We start from the raw sequence: 15,592 nt of genomic DNA on the forward strand, positions 1-15,592 counted from the left end.
CCCATATTCACAGTAAACACAATAACATACACACAGACAGTTATATTGCAAGCCTGCCCTACTGTATGTGAGAGTAGACACAAAGAAGGACACCAGCACACCTTGAGCTGCACAGCCCCAGTGAGGCTGTCAGCTCCCTATAATACAGTAAACACTAACAGTTATTGTCCTAGATAGGATCAGGATAGTGTACACAAGCGGCTCTCCCCCTTTGCTACACCCTGTACCAGATATCCAGCGTGTCTGAGGATCAGGAAGCGCTGTGTGTGCTGTAAATGGCTGCAGTAAGCAGAGGAAGGCGCCAAAACGCCTCAGGTCCCGCACTGAGGTAGCTCCGCCCCCTCCTATGGCACCGGAGTTACATGCATATATTATACTGGCAAAAGTCTCCTTTTAAGCTTAAAACATCACACAAGTGCTAGTCAAGCCCTTTTGTGCCAGTTCTACACAGGGGATCTTAGGGTCCCGTACGCCGCGCCCGTGGTCAGCCGCACTTTGAACCAGGGGACATCCCTAGCGGGTCCGCGGTTTGTACTCACCAGTGATGACACCATCAGGCAGCGTTAGGGGTGTGCGGTGTGCTACGCCTGTGACAGCCAAGGCGCAGTGCCCCGCTGAACAACCCCTCAGGACGGTGGTCCTGCAGCGAGGAAACGGCTCTGCACCTCGTAAGGCTGGTGACCGTTTGCCCCCTTACTCCCACGGTGCAGGTATGCTGTTGCCCAGACAGCATACTGAAAATATGAATAAAAGATGAAAATAAACTGAAGAAAACTCTCTGGAGCTGCAGAGATGTGCATCCTCACCTGAGGACACTTTTTCTAAACTGCCTGTGGGAGGGGGCATAGAGGGGAGGAGCCAGCACACCCAGTTGAAGAAATTTCAACCGTCCTGGCTCCTTTGGACACCGTATATACCCCATCGTACTAGTTTCCCCCAATATCCCATATGGATGCCAGAGAAAATGTTTTAGCAGAATATAGAAAAAAATTGTTGAAAAAATAAAAATATGGTACTTTATCTCCTTAAACCAGCATGCATCCCTAACACTGAATGTTTTCACATCTTCTAAAAGAGTCATGTGAATAGGGCTAAATCACAATACCACACACCATAATACATCAATAAAAGTTACCAGCTATTACTGTATTAACCAGAAAATATTTAACCAAGTAAATGATTTAACATGCCTCTAAGAAGAAATATATATTTTTAATTTCTAAAAGTCATTATTTACAGCAATAAAAATCAGAGAAAGACATGGGAAACAAATCAATTTGGTAAATAAAGCAAGTAATCAGAGAAAATGTATATGGAGAAATAAGATTTGCAGAAGTTAGACCTCTATTAATACAAGATTGTCATTATCATTTATTTGTAATGTGACATTAAATTCTGCAGTAGTGGCCACTGATAGATCACATAGATACAACTGCACATAGAACATAGTACAGACGAGGTTGACAAAAGGAGGCGCAGACATGAGATAAAGGGTAAAGAAGGGCCTGCTTAAAAGAACTTACAGTGTACAGGGGAGATATACTGTACAAGCTACTGGATCATAGCAACATACACATAAACTCAGAATATTGTATGTATATCTATACAGAGCACATTTGAAATGCTGTACTTCATTTTAATATAAACTGCTTTTCAAATTAAAGCAATTCATTTTAAGACTGGAGGTATTCTATTAGAGGCAGTGAGTGATTGTGCTTTAGTATAGTATTGTCAACATGTATCCGAGGATCTTTGCTTAAAGAGCAGAATTTAATTTTTTACGTCCCGGCAGCCACCAGATGGTGCCCAATGGAGCAATTCAATTGTTGCTCTGTTTGGCCATGAACAGCTGACGGTGCCGACATTTCAGCTCGCAGTCCCCCATGCTGGTGATCTGAAAGGAGTGAAAAGTGACCCATTTGGCCGCACAAACGGAACTTTCCACATTGTGCCCAGCACTTTGGTTGGTTTTAGCTGTTTTACGCAGCTAAACCCAGGCTGTCTGTATTCATTACTAAACATATGTATATTAATTATGCTTTAACGCAATAAAACCAAACCATAACGCAAAACTGCAGCACAACATATCTGAATGTCCATTTGCATTAATGTTACGGCCAAACTGGAAAAAAAAATGAATCACTCTGCCTTCAAATACAGTAGTTATGATATGTCATGATAAACATATACAGTATAATATAATGTTCAACAATTACAGACACCAGCGAAACATAGGAGAGTCTGGTAACCACAGATACCATCCCTAGCATATCCGAGAGTCTGTATGGTCCTTCATACATGTCTGATCCTTACCTTATGATCATTATAGCAGCAATCCTGCTTCCCACCAATTAGCCATCTACACCTTCCTTGTCTTCCCATTATTTGCACTATCAAAGATTGGAACCTGTTGTGAATTTACCTTTGAGATTTCCTTTTGGGTACTAATTGCAGCAGGTGATTAAGGAGTCAACTTCCAGGAGAAAGGACAGGACACGACACAACAGAATCCTATTTATTAACAGGTCCAGCAATTATCGTGGCCCCCAAAGTGCTTTTGGAGTCCTCACCATTTCTGTTCAACTTCCTCACAAAGCTGCTCATCCGTGGGAGCACTATGGGGGTCATTCCGATCCGTTCTCATGCAGCGGTTTATCGCTGTGGTGCGAACGGGTGCGGAATGCGCATGCAAGGCGGATGCAGGGCACGTGCGCGACGTTGCCCGGCGACAGGTTTTCGGGTAGTGGCGAGTAAAACGCAGGCGTGTCCAGGAGAACGGAGGGCGAAGGAGTGACGTCAAAGCCGAGCCCATCATCGCTGGATCCATCACATAGGGTAAGTAGGTATAGGCCTAGTCTTGTTTTACTTGTAATTTTTTTTAGCTTAGCAGGGCTGCACATGCGATCGCAGCCCTACTAAGCTAAAATACACTCCCCCATAGGCGTGTGCTAGTTGATCGCAACAGCAGCAAAAAGTTGCTGGCTGCGATCAACTCGGAATGACTACCTATGTTCCTAACCATTTCTGCAACTTTACCGCCACAGACATCTGCGGCGGGATGTAATGCCGCCTGAGTCCGGCGGCCGTGTGGGATGCTGGCAGGCCAAACGCGGACATTTTTTTAAAGGGGCAATAACTTACAAGGCAAAACTATGTCTTGTAAGTGATTATCCCTTTAAATAAAGTCAGAGGTCGTCCGGCATCCCAGGCGGCCGCCGGACTCGGGCGACATTACATCCCACCGATGAACTCTTGGAGAAGGATCTTTCTGGTCTGAATTTCTTTTTTTAATCTAAGGTTATGATCTGCTGATCAATATGGCCTATTCCACATTTCAAGAGCATCTCTGAATCGGTCACAAATAATTGAAAAAGACCAGTCTGCATCCTCAATATCACCACTCCTGGGGGCAGATTTACTAAAGCTTCTAAAAATGAAAAATGGTTGTTTGGCCTATAGCAACCCATCAGATTCAAGCTATCATTTCTCTACTGCTCCTAGAAAATGGTAGAGAGAATCTTATCGGTTGCTATGGGCAACACCAGCACTATTCATGTTTGGAAGCTCTAGTACAGGGCTGGCCAAACCGGTCCTCGAGATCTACCAACAGTTCACATTTTCCAGACCACCTATCTGGTGCACAGGTGTAGTCATTACTAATTAAGATGTGCTGCATTCATTCCTAACTGACAATTCTACAGATTTCCAGGAGGCCTGGAAAACATGAACTGTTGGTGGATCTCGAGGACCGGTTTGGCCAGGCCTGCTCTAGTACATCTACCCCCTGGTATTCTAGTCCTGTGAGAAAGGGGTGAGCAGACAAGAAGTTAGCACTCTGTAATACTGTGACCATATAACGACAGAGATGCAGATTATGTGCAAATATCTCCAAAGTTACTGCTGATAAATATCATTACAGGTTGAGTATCCCATATCCAAATATTCCGAAATACGGAATATTACGAAATACGGACTTTTTTGAGTGAGAGTGAGATAGTGATCCCTTTGTTTTTTGATGACTCAATGTACACAAACGTTGTTTAATACACAAAGTTATTACAAATATTGTATTAAATGACCTTCAAGCTGTGTGTATAAGGTGTATATGAAACATAAATGAATTGTGTGAATGTACACACACTTTGTTTAATGCACAAAGTTATAAAAAATATTGGCTAAAATTACCTTCAGGCTGTGTGTATAAGGTGTATATGTAACATAAATGTATTCTGTGCTTAGACTTAGGTCCCATCACCATGATATCTCATTATGGTATGCAATTATTCCAAAATACGGAAAAATCCGATATCCAAAATACCTCTGGTCCCAAGCATTTTGGATAAGGGATACTCAACCTGTATTTACAAGAATAGGAGAGTTATTCCTTAGAATGATCAATGAAGTCATCAGAACTCATCGATAAGAAGCAATGACATTAAAAGCTCACTGTTTGTACAAATATTTCCAGGCGTTTGAACAGGCATTAACATGGCTTGTGAATTATTAATACAAATACTGTATGTAGCATCTTAAGGTGATAATGGCTGCAGGAATACTGTTCATATGTTCTAGTAAGCCCCCACATTGTGCCCTGGACTAGTGTAGTCCCTGCTCTGGATGGGCGCAGAGCCCATTCGCTGTTCACTAAAAAGAGGTAGTTCAAAGTCCCATTGTACAGAACTGATCATGCGGTCTAAACCCAGATATTATTATATACAGCTCGCTGGTTCTACAATAACATAAATCTTTCTGTCATTTACTAGAAGCCAGCACGGAGTACATCAATAATATAACTGGACAAGCAGAGCATTTGCAGGTGTTTGTTACATTGAGTAGAAACTTCTCTTGCCTCATTTTTACATAAAAATGGTTTAACGGTACTATATAATTTACAGTTGTTGAAAAATCCAGAATGCAGTCCAATATATTAATGCACTTTAATCTTCTTTATGTGTCGTGTGAAATCTTTCCAGAAGGGCTCGAAAAATGTTCCCAGGGATTCTTTGATGCTTGTCTATCAGTGACTGAAGGGCATATTTTGTCTGGAAGTAAAATCAAAGATTTACTGTTGTGTTATAAACAAGAGTTATCACATCCAGAATGACAGAGTAAGTCTTCCTCAACATGAGAACCTTCAAGCTACTGATAATGGGGTCTATTTATAAAGCAGTGAAACGAGTCTAGAAAAGAACCAGTGCAGAAGTTGCCCATGGCAACCAATCAGCTTTGAAGGAAGCCTTTATCAAGCACATTCTATCAAATGTAAGGGAGATGCTGATTGGTTACCATGGGCAACTTCTCCACTGGTCTGTTTCTCCACTGTTTTTACTGCTTCATGAGTAGACCCCAATGTACTAATACATGAGATACTCTTCAATCTTAAAAAGCAGGAGTTCCCCAACCATGGTCCTTAAGGCACACTAAGGGGAGATTCAAATGTTTGAAAAGTCAGTTCGGAGTCTGTTTTTTCCTATCTAATAGACAAGAAAAAACAGACACCCAACCGACTTTTCAAACATTTGAATTCCACCCTAACAGTCCAGTTTTTAAGGATAGAAATACATGACTTTAGGTGGCTTAATTAGTAACTCAGTTGCTTTGATTTAACAATCTGTGCTCCAGCATAGATATTACTAATACATGAACCAAGGTTGGGAAACACTGTTATAAAGAGATACATTTGCTGACCATAAAAGAACATTGTGTCATATGTGAGTCTATAAGATAATGGGCCAGATTCACATGTAACTAAGGGCTATTCAGAGTTGTACATATGTGAGCAGCGTCCAGTTGTATGTTGGTACAAGGGCAGAAAGTGGTCATTCCCAGATAGGCTAAGTAGAGTGAAAGGGTGCCATTATTATTATTATTATTATTACTACCAGTTATTTATATAGCGCACACATACAGTATTCCGCAGCGCTTTACAGAGAATATTTGCCCATTCACATCAGTCCCTGGCCCAGTGGAGCTTACAATCTAGATTCCCTATCACATGTACACACACATTCACGCTAGGGTTAATTTTTGTTGGGAGCCAATTGACCTACTAGTATATTTTTGGATTGTGGGAAAAAACCGGAGTACCCTGAGGAAACACACGCAAGTATGGGGAGAATATACAAACTCCACACAGTTAGGGCCATGGTAGGAATCAAACCCATGACCTCAGCGCTGTGAGGCAGTAATGCTAACCATTACACCATCATTACTGCCCTGTGCCATAGTCATTTAGGTAGACTGGTGACATAAGGGGACATTTACGAAGCAGTGATAAGAGCGGAGACGTGAGCCAGTGGAGAAGTTGCCCATGGCAACCAATCAGCACTGACGTAACATCTATAATTTGCATACTATAAAATGTTACAGAGCTGCCGATTGGTTGATAGGACAACTTCTCCACTCTTATCACTGCTTAGTAAATGTCCCCCTTAATAACAGTTGTGTGTTGACAGACAGCCGTCTGATTTCATAGGATAGTTCTGGTGCAAATCTGCTCGGATAGTAATGATGGCTACTTTCAAAAGTGGATGGATTCGGGCAGCACAGCTACAAAGATGCAGCAAACGTGGAAATACAGGCGGAGATCTGCACTGTTTTCCAAGCCCACAAAAGTAGCTAAACTGCAGGTTACTCTTAATCAGACCCAATGATGGTTATGAGATTATGGGGAGAAGTCCATTCCAGGCAAAGTCATCCACCTGTTTGACTCATTATGCCAGCCTGATCCTGCACAAAAGTGTTCACAGCCCCATAGGGTAGCGAGACTTTTGAGTGAATTTGGCATTTGGCCAGGCGGGTGAAGGGTGCGAGATGCGGTGCTGTTAAAACGTTGGGGCCACAGCAATAAGCACCCTTCACCTGGCACTGGATTCCCCCTATGATCTATAGATGCAGCCGTGTACTTTGGTCAGTGCCACCTGCAGGATCAGTACACACTGGTGTAATAAAGACATGGGCATACTGGCTAACAGAGCTTTTATTAGCTGCCACTATTACCTAACTTAGCTGTTAAAGTTCATGCCATTGTAAGTAGCGGTACAATAAAAGCATCAGGTGATAGTGTTTGTGTCTCCTAGCAGGTACACCTCTTCTCCTCAACACTCCATCACTGTGCTCTAAGCAAGTTGGGGCATGTTATGGTCATTACTGCTGCAAATGCTAACGTTCCATCCCTGTCAAAACAATTCCTTAAATATTCTGTGATGCTGTGGACATTATGCTTTGACACATAATTTCTGTTATCACTGCTTACTGTGACCGCAGGGGGTTAAATGTCATAAAAATAAGGTTCTCTTGAACACCTCTGTTGTTCTCATGATCCGATGTGTAAACTAATGGCGTGAACACAAGGCGCGATGTGGCTTTAGCCCGACATTGACTATTCTCCGGCCCCGTCGATATAGTCAATGTTGGGCTGCCTGCACAGTCTATTTTTCCTTGCGATGCCGATCCCGCGGGATCGCACATCAGCATCGCAAGGACTATACACACGATGCGATATGCACTATATTTTCTTACGATTTGGACTATATAGTCAAAATTGTAAGAAAAATTGCACCGTGTGTACACACCTTAAGGATCAGAGCAAAGTGCCTGAAAATCATGCCTGCTCGATTGTCCTATGTCTCAGGGTGCATCAATGCATATACTGCAGTCATCCTGGTTTCTGCATAATGTTCAAAGCAGTTTGCTCACATGAGAAGATAAGAATATACAACTATGCATCAGTGATACATTAACTATGGCTCAATCTCAGAGAGAAATGAAAATCCATTAATCCAACATTAAGTAAAATTATAGTGGTAATTAGCTGTGAGCTCATCCTGACAGAAAATAGGATTTTGGTTAACTACCGGTAAATCCTTTTCTCGTAGTCCGTAGATGATGCTGGGGTCCACATTAGTACCATGGGGTATAGACGGGTCCACCAGGAGCCATTGGCACTATAAGAGTTTAATAGTGTGGGCTGGCTCCTCCCTCTATGCCCCTCCTACCAGACTCAGTCTAGAAACTGTGCCCGAGGTGACGACATACTTCGAGAGAAGGAATTACACAGATAGTGGCGAGATTTATACAGCTCACACAAACCTGAGAATCCGACCAACATGCCGGAACAACTTCAGCAACAGCTGAAACCGTAAATAACGCAGAACTTACCTAGGAACCAGGTAACACTGAACAATAAAACCAAAGCAGGAAAATGAAGCGCTGGGCGGGCGCCCAGCATCCTCTACGGACTACGAGAAAAGGATTTACCGGTAGGTAACCAAAATCCTATTTTCTCTTACGTCCTAGAGGATGCTGGGGTCCACATTAGAACCATGGGTATGTACCAAAGCTCCCAGTACGGGAGAGAGAGCGCGGAGGCGCCTGCAAAACGGCTTGACCAAACTTGAGGTCATCAGAGGCCAAAGTATCGAACTTGTAAAACTTGGCAAACGTGTTCGACCCAGACCAAGTAGCTGCTCGGCAGAGTTGTAATGTCGAGACACTCTGGGCAGCCGCCCAGGAAGAACCCACTTTACGAGTAGAGTGGGCCTAAACAGATTTTGGACACGGCAATCCTGCCGTGGAATAAGCATGCTGGATAGTGAACCTGATCCAGCGTGAAATCAACTGCTTAGAAGCAGGACATCCAATTTTCCTTGGATCATAGAGGACAAACAGAGAGTCACTTTTCCTATGATGAGCCGTCCTCTTCACGTAAATCTTCAAAGTCCTCACTACATCCAAGGCCTTTGAAGTAATTGAGGAGTCAGTAGCCACTGGCACCACAATAGGTTGGTTGATGTGGAATGCCGACACAACCTTAGGTAGGAACTGTGGACGAGTCCTAAGTTCCGCCCTGTCTTCATGGAAGATCAGATAGGGGCTTATACAAGATAAAGCCCCCAGTCCGGAGCAATGAGGATTGCCAGAACCTTTGTTCTTCTTACGAGCTGAAGAACCTTTGGTATCAGAGGAAGTGGAGGGAACACATACACGGACTTGAACATCCACGGTGTCACCAGTGCGTCCACCGCCACAGCCTGTGGGTCTCTTGACCTGGAACAGTACCCCCGTAGTTTCTTGTTGAGGCATGAGGCCATCATGTCTATGTGGGGAACCCCCCACCAACCGGTTACCTCCTCGAACACCTCCGGATGGAGGCCCCACTCCTCTGGATGGAGATCGTGTCTGCTGAGGAAGTCTGCTTCCCAGTTGTCTACGCCCGGAATAAAGATTGCAGACATCGCCACCACGTGCCTTTCTGCCCAGATGAGGATTTTTGACACCTCTGACATGGCAGCCCTGCTCTTCGTTCCGCCTTGTCGGTTTATGTAGGCCACTGTGGTCACATTGTCAGACTGCACCTGAACAGCCGGATCCTGTAGAAGGTGTGCTGCTTGCAGAAGGGCGTTGTAAACGGCCCTGAGTTCCGGGATGTTTATCGGGAGAAGTGATTCTAGATCCGACCATCGTTCCTGAAAGGTTTCCCTCAGAGCGACTGCTCCCCAACCTCTTAGACTTGCATCTGTGGTTAAAAGGATCTAGTCTTGAATTCCAAACCTTCTCCCTTCCAGAAGGTGCGGAAGTTGCAGCCACCAGAGGAGCGAAATCCTGGCTTTCGGAGACAGGCGTATCCTCTTGTGCATGTGTATGTGAGAGCCTGACCACTGGTCCAATAGGTCCAGCTGAAAAGGTCGAGCATGAAACCTGCCGTACTGTAGAGCCTCGTAGGCAACAACCATCTTCCCCAGAAGGCGTATGCATTGATGAACCGATACCCGGGTAGGCTTTAGGACCTCCCGGACCATTGCTTGAATCACCAACGCTTTCTCCACCGGGAGAAATACCCTCTGCACTTCCGTGTTGAGAACCATTCCCAGGAAAGCCAGCCGCCTTGTCGGCTCCAGATAAGACTTTGGAAGGTCCAGGATCCAACCGTGCCTCCTGAGCAGCTGTGTTGTGATGGAACGCAACAACCTCTGCCTGGACGACGCCTCAGAGAGACTAACCATTCTGGCTCTCTAGCCGGGATCTGTGCTAAAACAGTGCAATCCTGAGGAAGACAAATCCTGGGAAGACAAATCCTCTGCAGCATATGAAACAGTGTTCCTAGACATGTTGTCACACACCCTCAAACACCCCACAAACACACAGGGTACTGGACAGGCAGAGTTTCCCCCCCAAGAATGGCAGAGAGACACAGAGATTGGAGCCAACCCACACACAGCACTGTTAGAGTATAGGGAGACCCTAAACCAGCGCTGACTGTGTCCCTTAATAGGTGACACAGCCTTAACACAGTCTCCCCCATCTTCTACAACCCCCTGGTACCATACAGATAGCTGTAGTCGTTCAGGAGGGAGCTGGCATCCACTGGCAGTGAGCTGCAGGCTTTAAAATGGCGCTGAAAGCTGCTGGGTTCGCTCTGAGGAGAAGCTCCGCCCCCTCAATGGTGCTGTCTGCCCGCTCAATGAAGATTATACTGGCCGGAGGAATTCATGCTGGCTTGGATCCGTAGGCCCCGACAGGCTGCTTGTGGTCAGTGTAGGGTCCGGAGCTGGCCCAGGGCGCCCCCCCAGCGCCGCACCGCAGTACCGCTGAGCCTTCCCGGAGCGTGGTTAAGACCATGTTCCAACCCTCTAGCCGCCTGCTTCACACTGTCCCCCCGCTTGCCAGTGGGGACAGTGACTCACTCGCCATCTTCAGCTCCCGAGGGGGTGGCGGCTGTCTGCCGGGGCAAGCGTTCTGGAGCGCAACGTCCAGTCAGCGGAGGCAGTGGCTCAAGACCCGGCAGGGCGGACACTGCCCACCCCCTCAGTCCCATGCTGCAGGGAGGCTGTCGCCAGCAGCCTCCCTGTAAAAAAAATAAACTCTGAAAAAAAGAAAATAAACTTTTCCTAAGAGAACTCTGCAGAGCTCCCCTAGCTGTGACCGGCTCCTCCGGGCACATTTTCTAAACTGAGTCTGGTAGGAGGGGCACAGAGGGAGGAGCCAGCCCACACTATTAAACTCTTAAAGTGCCAATGGCTCCTGGTGGACCTGTCTATACCCCATGGTACTAATGTGGACCCCAGCATCCTCTAGGACGTAAAATAAAATCTGTATGTGTGTCAACCCCAAAATGATGCCAGATGATCAACATCTGATCTGGTAGGACACCAATCAGACTGGAAAATCCTGTTGGCCAATGGCTGCATCAGCAATAACTGGAAGAGATGTATCACTGGCTGATTATCGAACATCTGAATCACCACAATTTGGGTACCGGTACAGACACTATTAATTGCTGAATGGACCAAATAACAAGATCTCCACAAATCTCTATCTCTGTGGTTATCTTACAAAACATTTAACCTGTATTTGAAACTGTATTTGTACTTTTTACCATTGCCTTAATCCCTAAAATACATTATAAAATCCATTATAATAGGCCCACTTCCCTACATTATTTATCAAATTTAATTCCACAAAAATTACTCTTACAGCATTTTCTGTTACTGCAAATGTTCTGCCCATGTTCTGTTACTGCAAATGTAACTCTCTCTGCACGTTATATCTGCCCCCCCCCCCCCCCCCCCCTCCCCTGCAGTGCACATGGGGGGTCATTCCGAGTTGTTCGCTCGTTATTTTTTTCTCGCAACGGAGCGATTAGTCGCAAATGCGCATGCGCAATGTCCGCAGTGCGACTGCGCCAAGTAAATTTGCTATGCAGTTAGGTTTTTTACTCACGGCATTACGAGGTTTTTTCTTCGTTCTGGTGATCGTAATGTGATTGACAGGAAGTGGGTGTTTCTGGGCGGAAACTGGCCGTTTTATGGGAGTGTGTGAAAAAACGCAACCGTTTCTGGGAAAAACGCGGGAGTGGCTGGAGAAACGGAGGAGTGTCTGGGCGAACGCTGGGTGTGTTTGTGACGTCAAACCAGGAACGACAAGCACTGAACTGATCGCACTGGCAGAGTAAGTCTCGAGCTACTCAGAAACTGCACAGAGAAGTATTTTCGCAATATTGCGAATCTTTCGTTCGCAATTTTGATAAGCTAAGATTCACTCCCAGTAGGCGGCGGCTTAGCGTGTGCAAAGCTGCTAAAAGCAGCTTGCGAGCGAACAACTCGGAATGACCCCCATGGTTTTGCCCAACTGCTAATAAATTTGCTGCTGCGATCAACTCTGAATTAGGCCCATAGTCATTCACCACAGTTCCTGCGCTAGTGGGGCTTACAATCTATGGAGGTAGGCCCTCATTCCGAGTTGTTCGCTCGCAAGCTGCTTTTAGCAGCTTTGCACACGCTAAGCCGCCGCCTACTGGGAGTGAATCTTAGCTTATCAAAATTGCGAACGAAAGATTAGCAAAATTGCGAATAGACACTTCTTCGCAGTTTCTGAGTAGCTCCACACTTACTCGGCAACTGCGATCAGTTCAGTCAGTTTCGTTCCTGGTTTGACGTCACAAACACTCCCAGCGTTCGGCCAGACACTCCTCCGTTTCTCCAGCCACTCCCGCGTTTTTCCCAGAAACGGTAGCGTTTTTTCGCACACACCCATAAAACGGCCAGTTTCCGCCCAGAAACACCCACTTCCTGTCAATCACATTACGATCAACAGAACGAAGAAAAACCTCGTAATGCCGTGAGTAAAATACCTAACTGCATAGCAAATTTACTTGGCGCAGTCGCACTGCGGACATTGCGTATGCGCATTAGCGACTAATCGCTCCGTTGCGAGAAAAATATAACGAAAAATATATAACAATATATATATATATATATATATATATAAACAACTCAGAATGACCCCCGTAATTCAGAGTTGATCGAAGCAGCAAATTTGTTAGTAGTTGGGCAAAATCATGTGCACTGCAGGGGGGGGGGGGGGGGGGGGGGGGGGGACAGATATAACATGTGCAGAGAGAGTTAGATTTGGGTGTGTTGTGTTCAAACTGAAATCTAAATTGCAGTGTAAAAATAAAGCAGCCAGTATTTACCCTGCACAGAAACAACATAACCCACCCAAATCTAACTCTCTCTGCACATGTTATATCTGCCCCCCCTGCACTGCACATGGAGGGTAATTCCAAGTTGATCGCAGCAGGAAATTTTTTAGCAGTTGGGCAAAACCATGTGCATGTGCATAGAGAGTTAGATTTGGGTGGGTTATTTTGTTTCTGTGCAGGGTAAATACTGGCTGCTTTATTTTTACACTGCAATTTAGATTGCAGATTGAACTCACCACACCCAAATCTATCTCTCTCTGCACATGTTATATCTGCCTCCCCTGCAGTGCACATGGTTTTGCCCAACTGCTAACAAAGATCCTGCTGCGATCAACTCCGAATTACCCCCATGGTTTTGCCCAACTGCTAACAAATTTGCTGCTGCGATCAACTCTGAATTACCCCCCATATTCCTGGACACACACAAACACCAGGTTGATTTTGCCTTGTATATGATTGCTGCTTTAAAAATGCATGCAATCTCAGCAGAAATCCTGGACCATGGCAAACTCTGACCCTATTACATTCCACCCAATGTTTTGCTATTAAAAGCATTGGTATTTTACATTTTGAGCTTAAACACGACAGAAAGCACTGGCATATGCTTCAAACTAATTAAGGTAGTGGGTTAAGTGTTCACAGGATTCAGTACAATCAAATATACATGATATTCAGCTCAGCCTATCAGACCCATAGTCTGTTCCGACTACATTCAGCCCTACTGGTTTACCTTTATAATTTAAAAATTACTGTGATTAAATAATTATTATTCTAAAGAAAAATTTTGATTGACAAAAGTTTCTAAATGTTTAATGAAATATAATTTTATTTCCAGCTTCAGTGCAGAGTAATATCACTTGATTAATAGAGCAATTACATTTACCATCTAATAATTGATTTCCATGTTTTCCTTTTCAACATGCCTGAATTATTTATTAATAGTATTAAATATTAACAGAATTGTTTTCATCTGGTTGACTTTGTAAGTATTAAATTTGTTCCTTTCTTGTAGAATCAACAAGTTGCAAAGCATTCTTGGCAACTTAGGTATCGGAACAGGGGTGGGAGGTGCAATGGGGTGGCTCGCCCCTCCAAAATATTTGAGAGGTGACAGTCAATGTACCGAGTCGTGGGGCACCAATGTAGTGTTACCACAGGCAGTGTCAGGGTGAAGATAACGCCTTTTCCGGTTGCTCCACCTCCTCTCTCCCCACAGTTCTTCTTTGCCCGCCTTCAGGGCCTTCCTCTGCCCTACACCTAGCTTCAGCCCCTACAGTCAGAGGCGGATTTAGACCTCATGGGGCCCTAAGCGAAAATACCGATTTGGGGCCCCCCTACCTCAAACAATCCATAGCACTATATTTTTGTTCTGACTTATGCCCCCTTACATTACAGATGGAGTTCCATCTGTGCCTGGGCCTATCACCGCGTCTGGGGCGCGCACGTATCCGTGACACGCACGCGCCCCATTCACTGGAATGAGAGCGTCTGTGTGCACTCCCGGCGGGGCTAAGCGGTGACCAATCAGACAGAGAGTGCCCCATAGAGGTACTGGGCCCCACGGCGCGCGCGCCAAAAAAATGGGTGTGGCCAATTAAAATGGGACGTGAAACACAGACATATGCCCCCAATAGTGCAGTGCCAGATCCACAATTGACCCCACAGTGCCAGATCCACAATTGACCCCACAGTGCCAGGTATACAAATGCCCCCACAGTTCCAGATCCATAAATGCCCCCACAGTGTCAGGTATACAATTGCCCCCACAGTGCCAGATCCACAATTGCCCCCACAGTGTCAGATCCACAATTGCCCCCACAGTGTCAGGTAATACCTGACACTGTGGGGGCAATTGTGGATCTGACACTGTGGGGGCAATTGTATACCTGACAGGTATACAAATGCCCACGCAGTGCCAGGTATACAAATGCCCCCACAGTGCCAGGTAAACAATTGCCCCCACAGTGCCAGATATACAAATGCCCCACAGTGCCAGCCAATTGCCCCCACAGTGCCAGGTATACAATTGCCCCCACAGCAGCCAGTGCTGCAGCTGCTTACCGCTGCTGCACTGCTGCTGCTGCTGCTCCTCCTCCGGGATCCGGCTGTGAGGGACGGGTGAGTCAGGAGAGGAGAGCGCCCGCCAGCGCGGCTGTGTCTGGCGCGGCGTATAGCGGACTTCGTTCAAACCAGCCGCCGGTTCGTGAGCCAATCAGAGCTCGCGGACCGGCGGCTTCTGATTGGCTGCCGGTCCGCGAGCTCTGATTAGCTCACGAACCGGCGGCTGGTTTGAAGTCCGCTATACGCCGCCGTGCCAGACACAGCCGCGCTGGCGGGCGCTCTCCTCTCCTGACAGCTGAGACACGCCACCCAAGGGCCAGGGTGAAGCTCGAGGCTGTCCCCCCCCCATCCAAGGGCTGCGGATGGGGGGCTGATAGCCATGTGTAAAAATTAAAGAATATTGTTTTTTGCAGAAGAACTACAAGTCCCAGCAAGCCTCACCCGCAAGCTGGTACTTGGAGAACCACAAGTACCAGCATGCGGGGGGGAAACGGGCCCGCTGGTACCTGTAGTTCTACTGCAAAAAAAATACCCAAAGAAAAACAGGAC

The 15,592-nt window shown here is 45.9% G+C and overlaps 1 protein-coding gene across 1 annotated transcript in view; it reads right to left on the reverse strand.

Annotated features, from left to right (window-relative positions):
- Positions 1–1,193: 1,193 nt before the first annotated feature.
- Positions 1,194–15,592, reverse strand: part of TMEM68 (transmembrane protein 68) — a 90,076-nt gene continuing 75,677 nt past the window's right edge. Inside the window, exon 9 of the mRNA XM_063923739.1 lies at positions 1,194–5,042. Within this exon, the coding sequence (XP_063779809.1) occupies positions 4,938–5,042 (105 nt within the window). The 3' untranslated portion in view covers positions 1,194–4,937. The remainder of the gene's footprint in view (positions 5,043–15,592) is intronic.

The sequence above is a fragment of the Pseudophryne corroboree genome, chromosome 5, assembly GCF_028390025.1.
Source record: "Pseudophryne corroboree isolate aPseCor3 chromosome 5, aPseCor3.hap2, whole genome shotgun sequence".
NCBI classification, from domain to species: Eukaryota; Metazoa; Chordata; class Amphibia; order Anura; family Myobatrachidae; genus Pseudophryne; species Pseudophryne corroboree.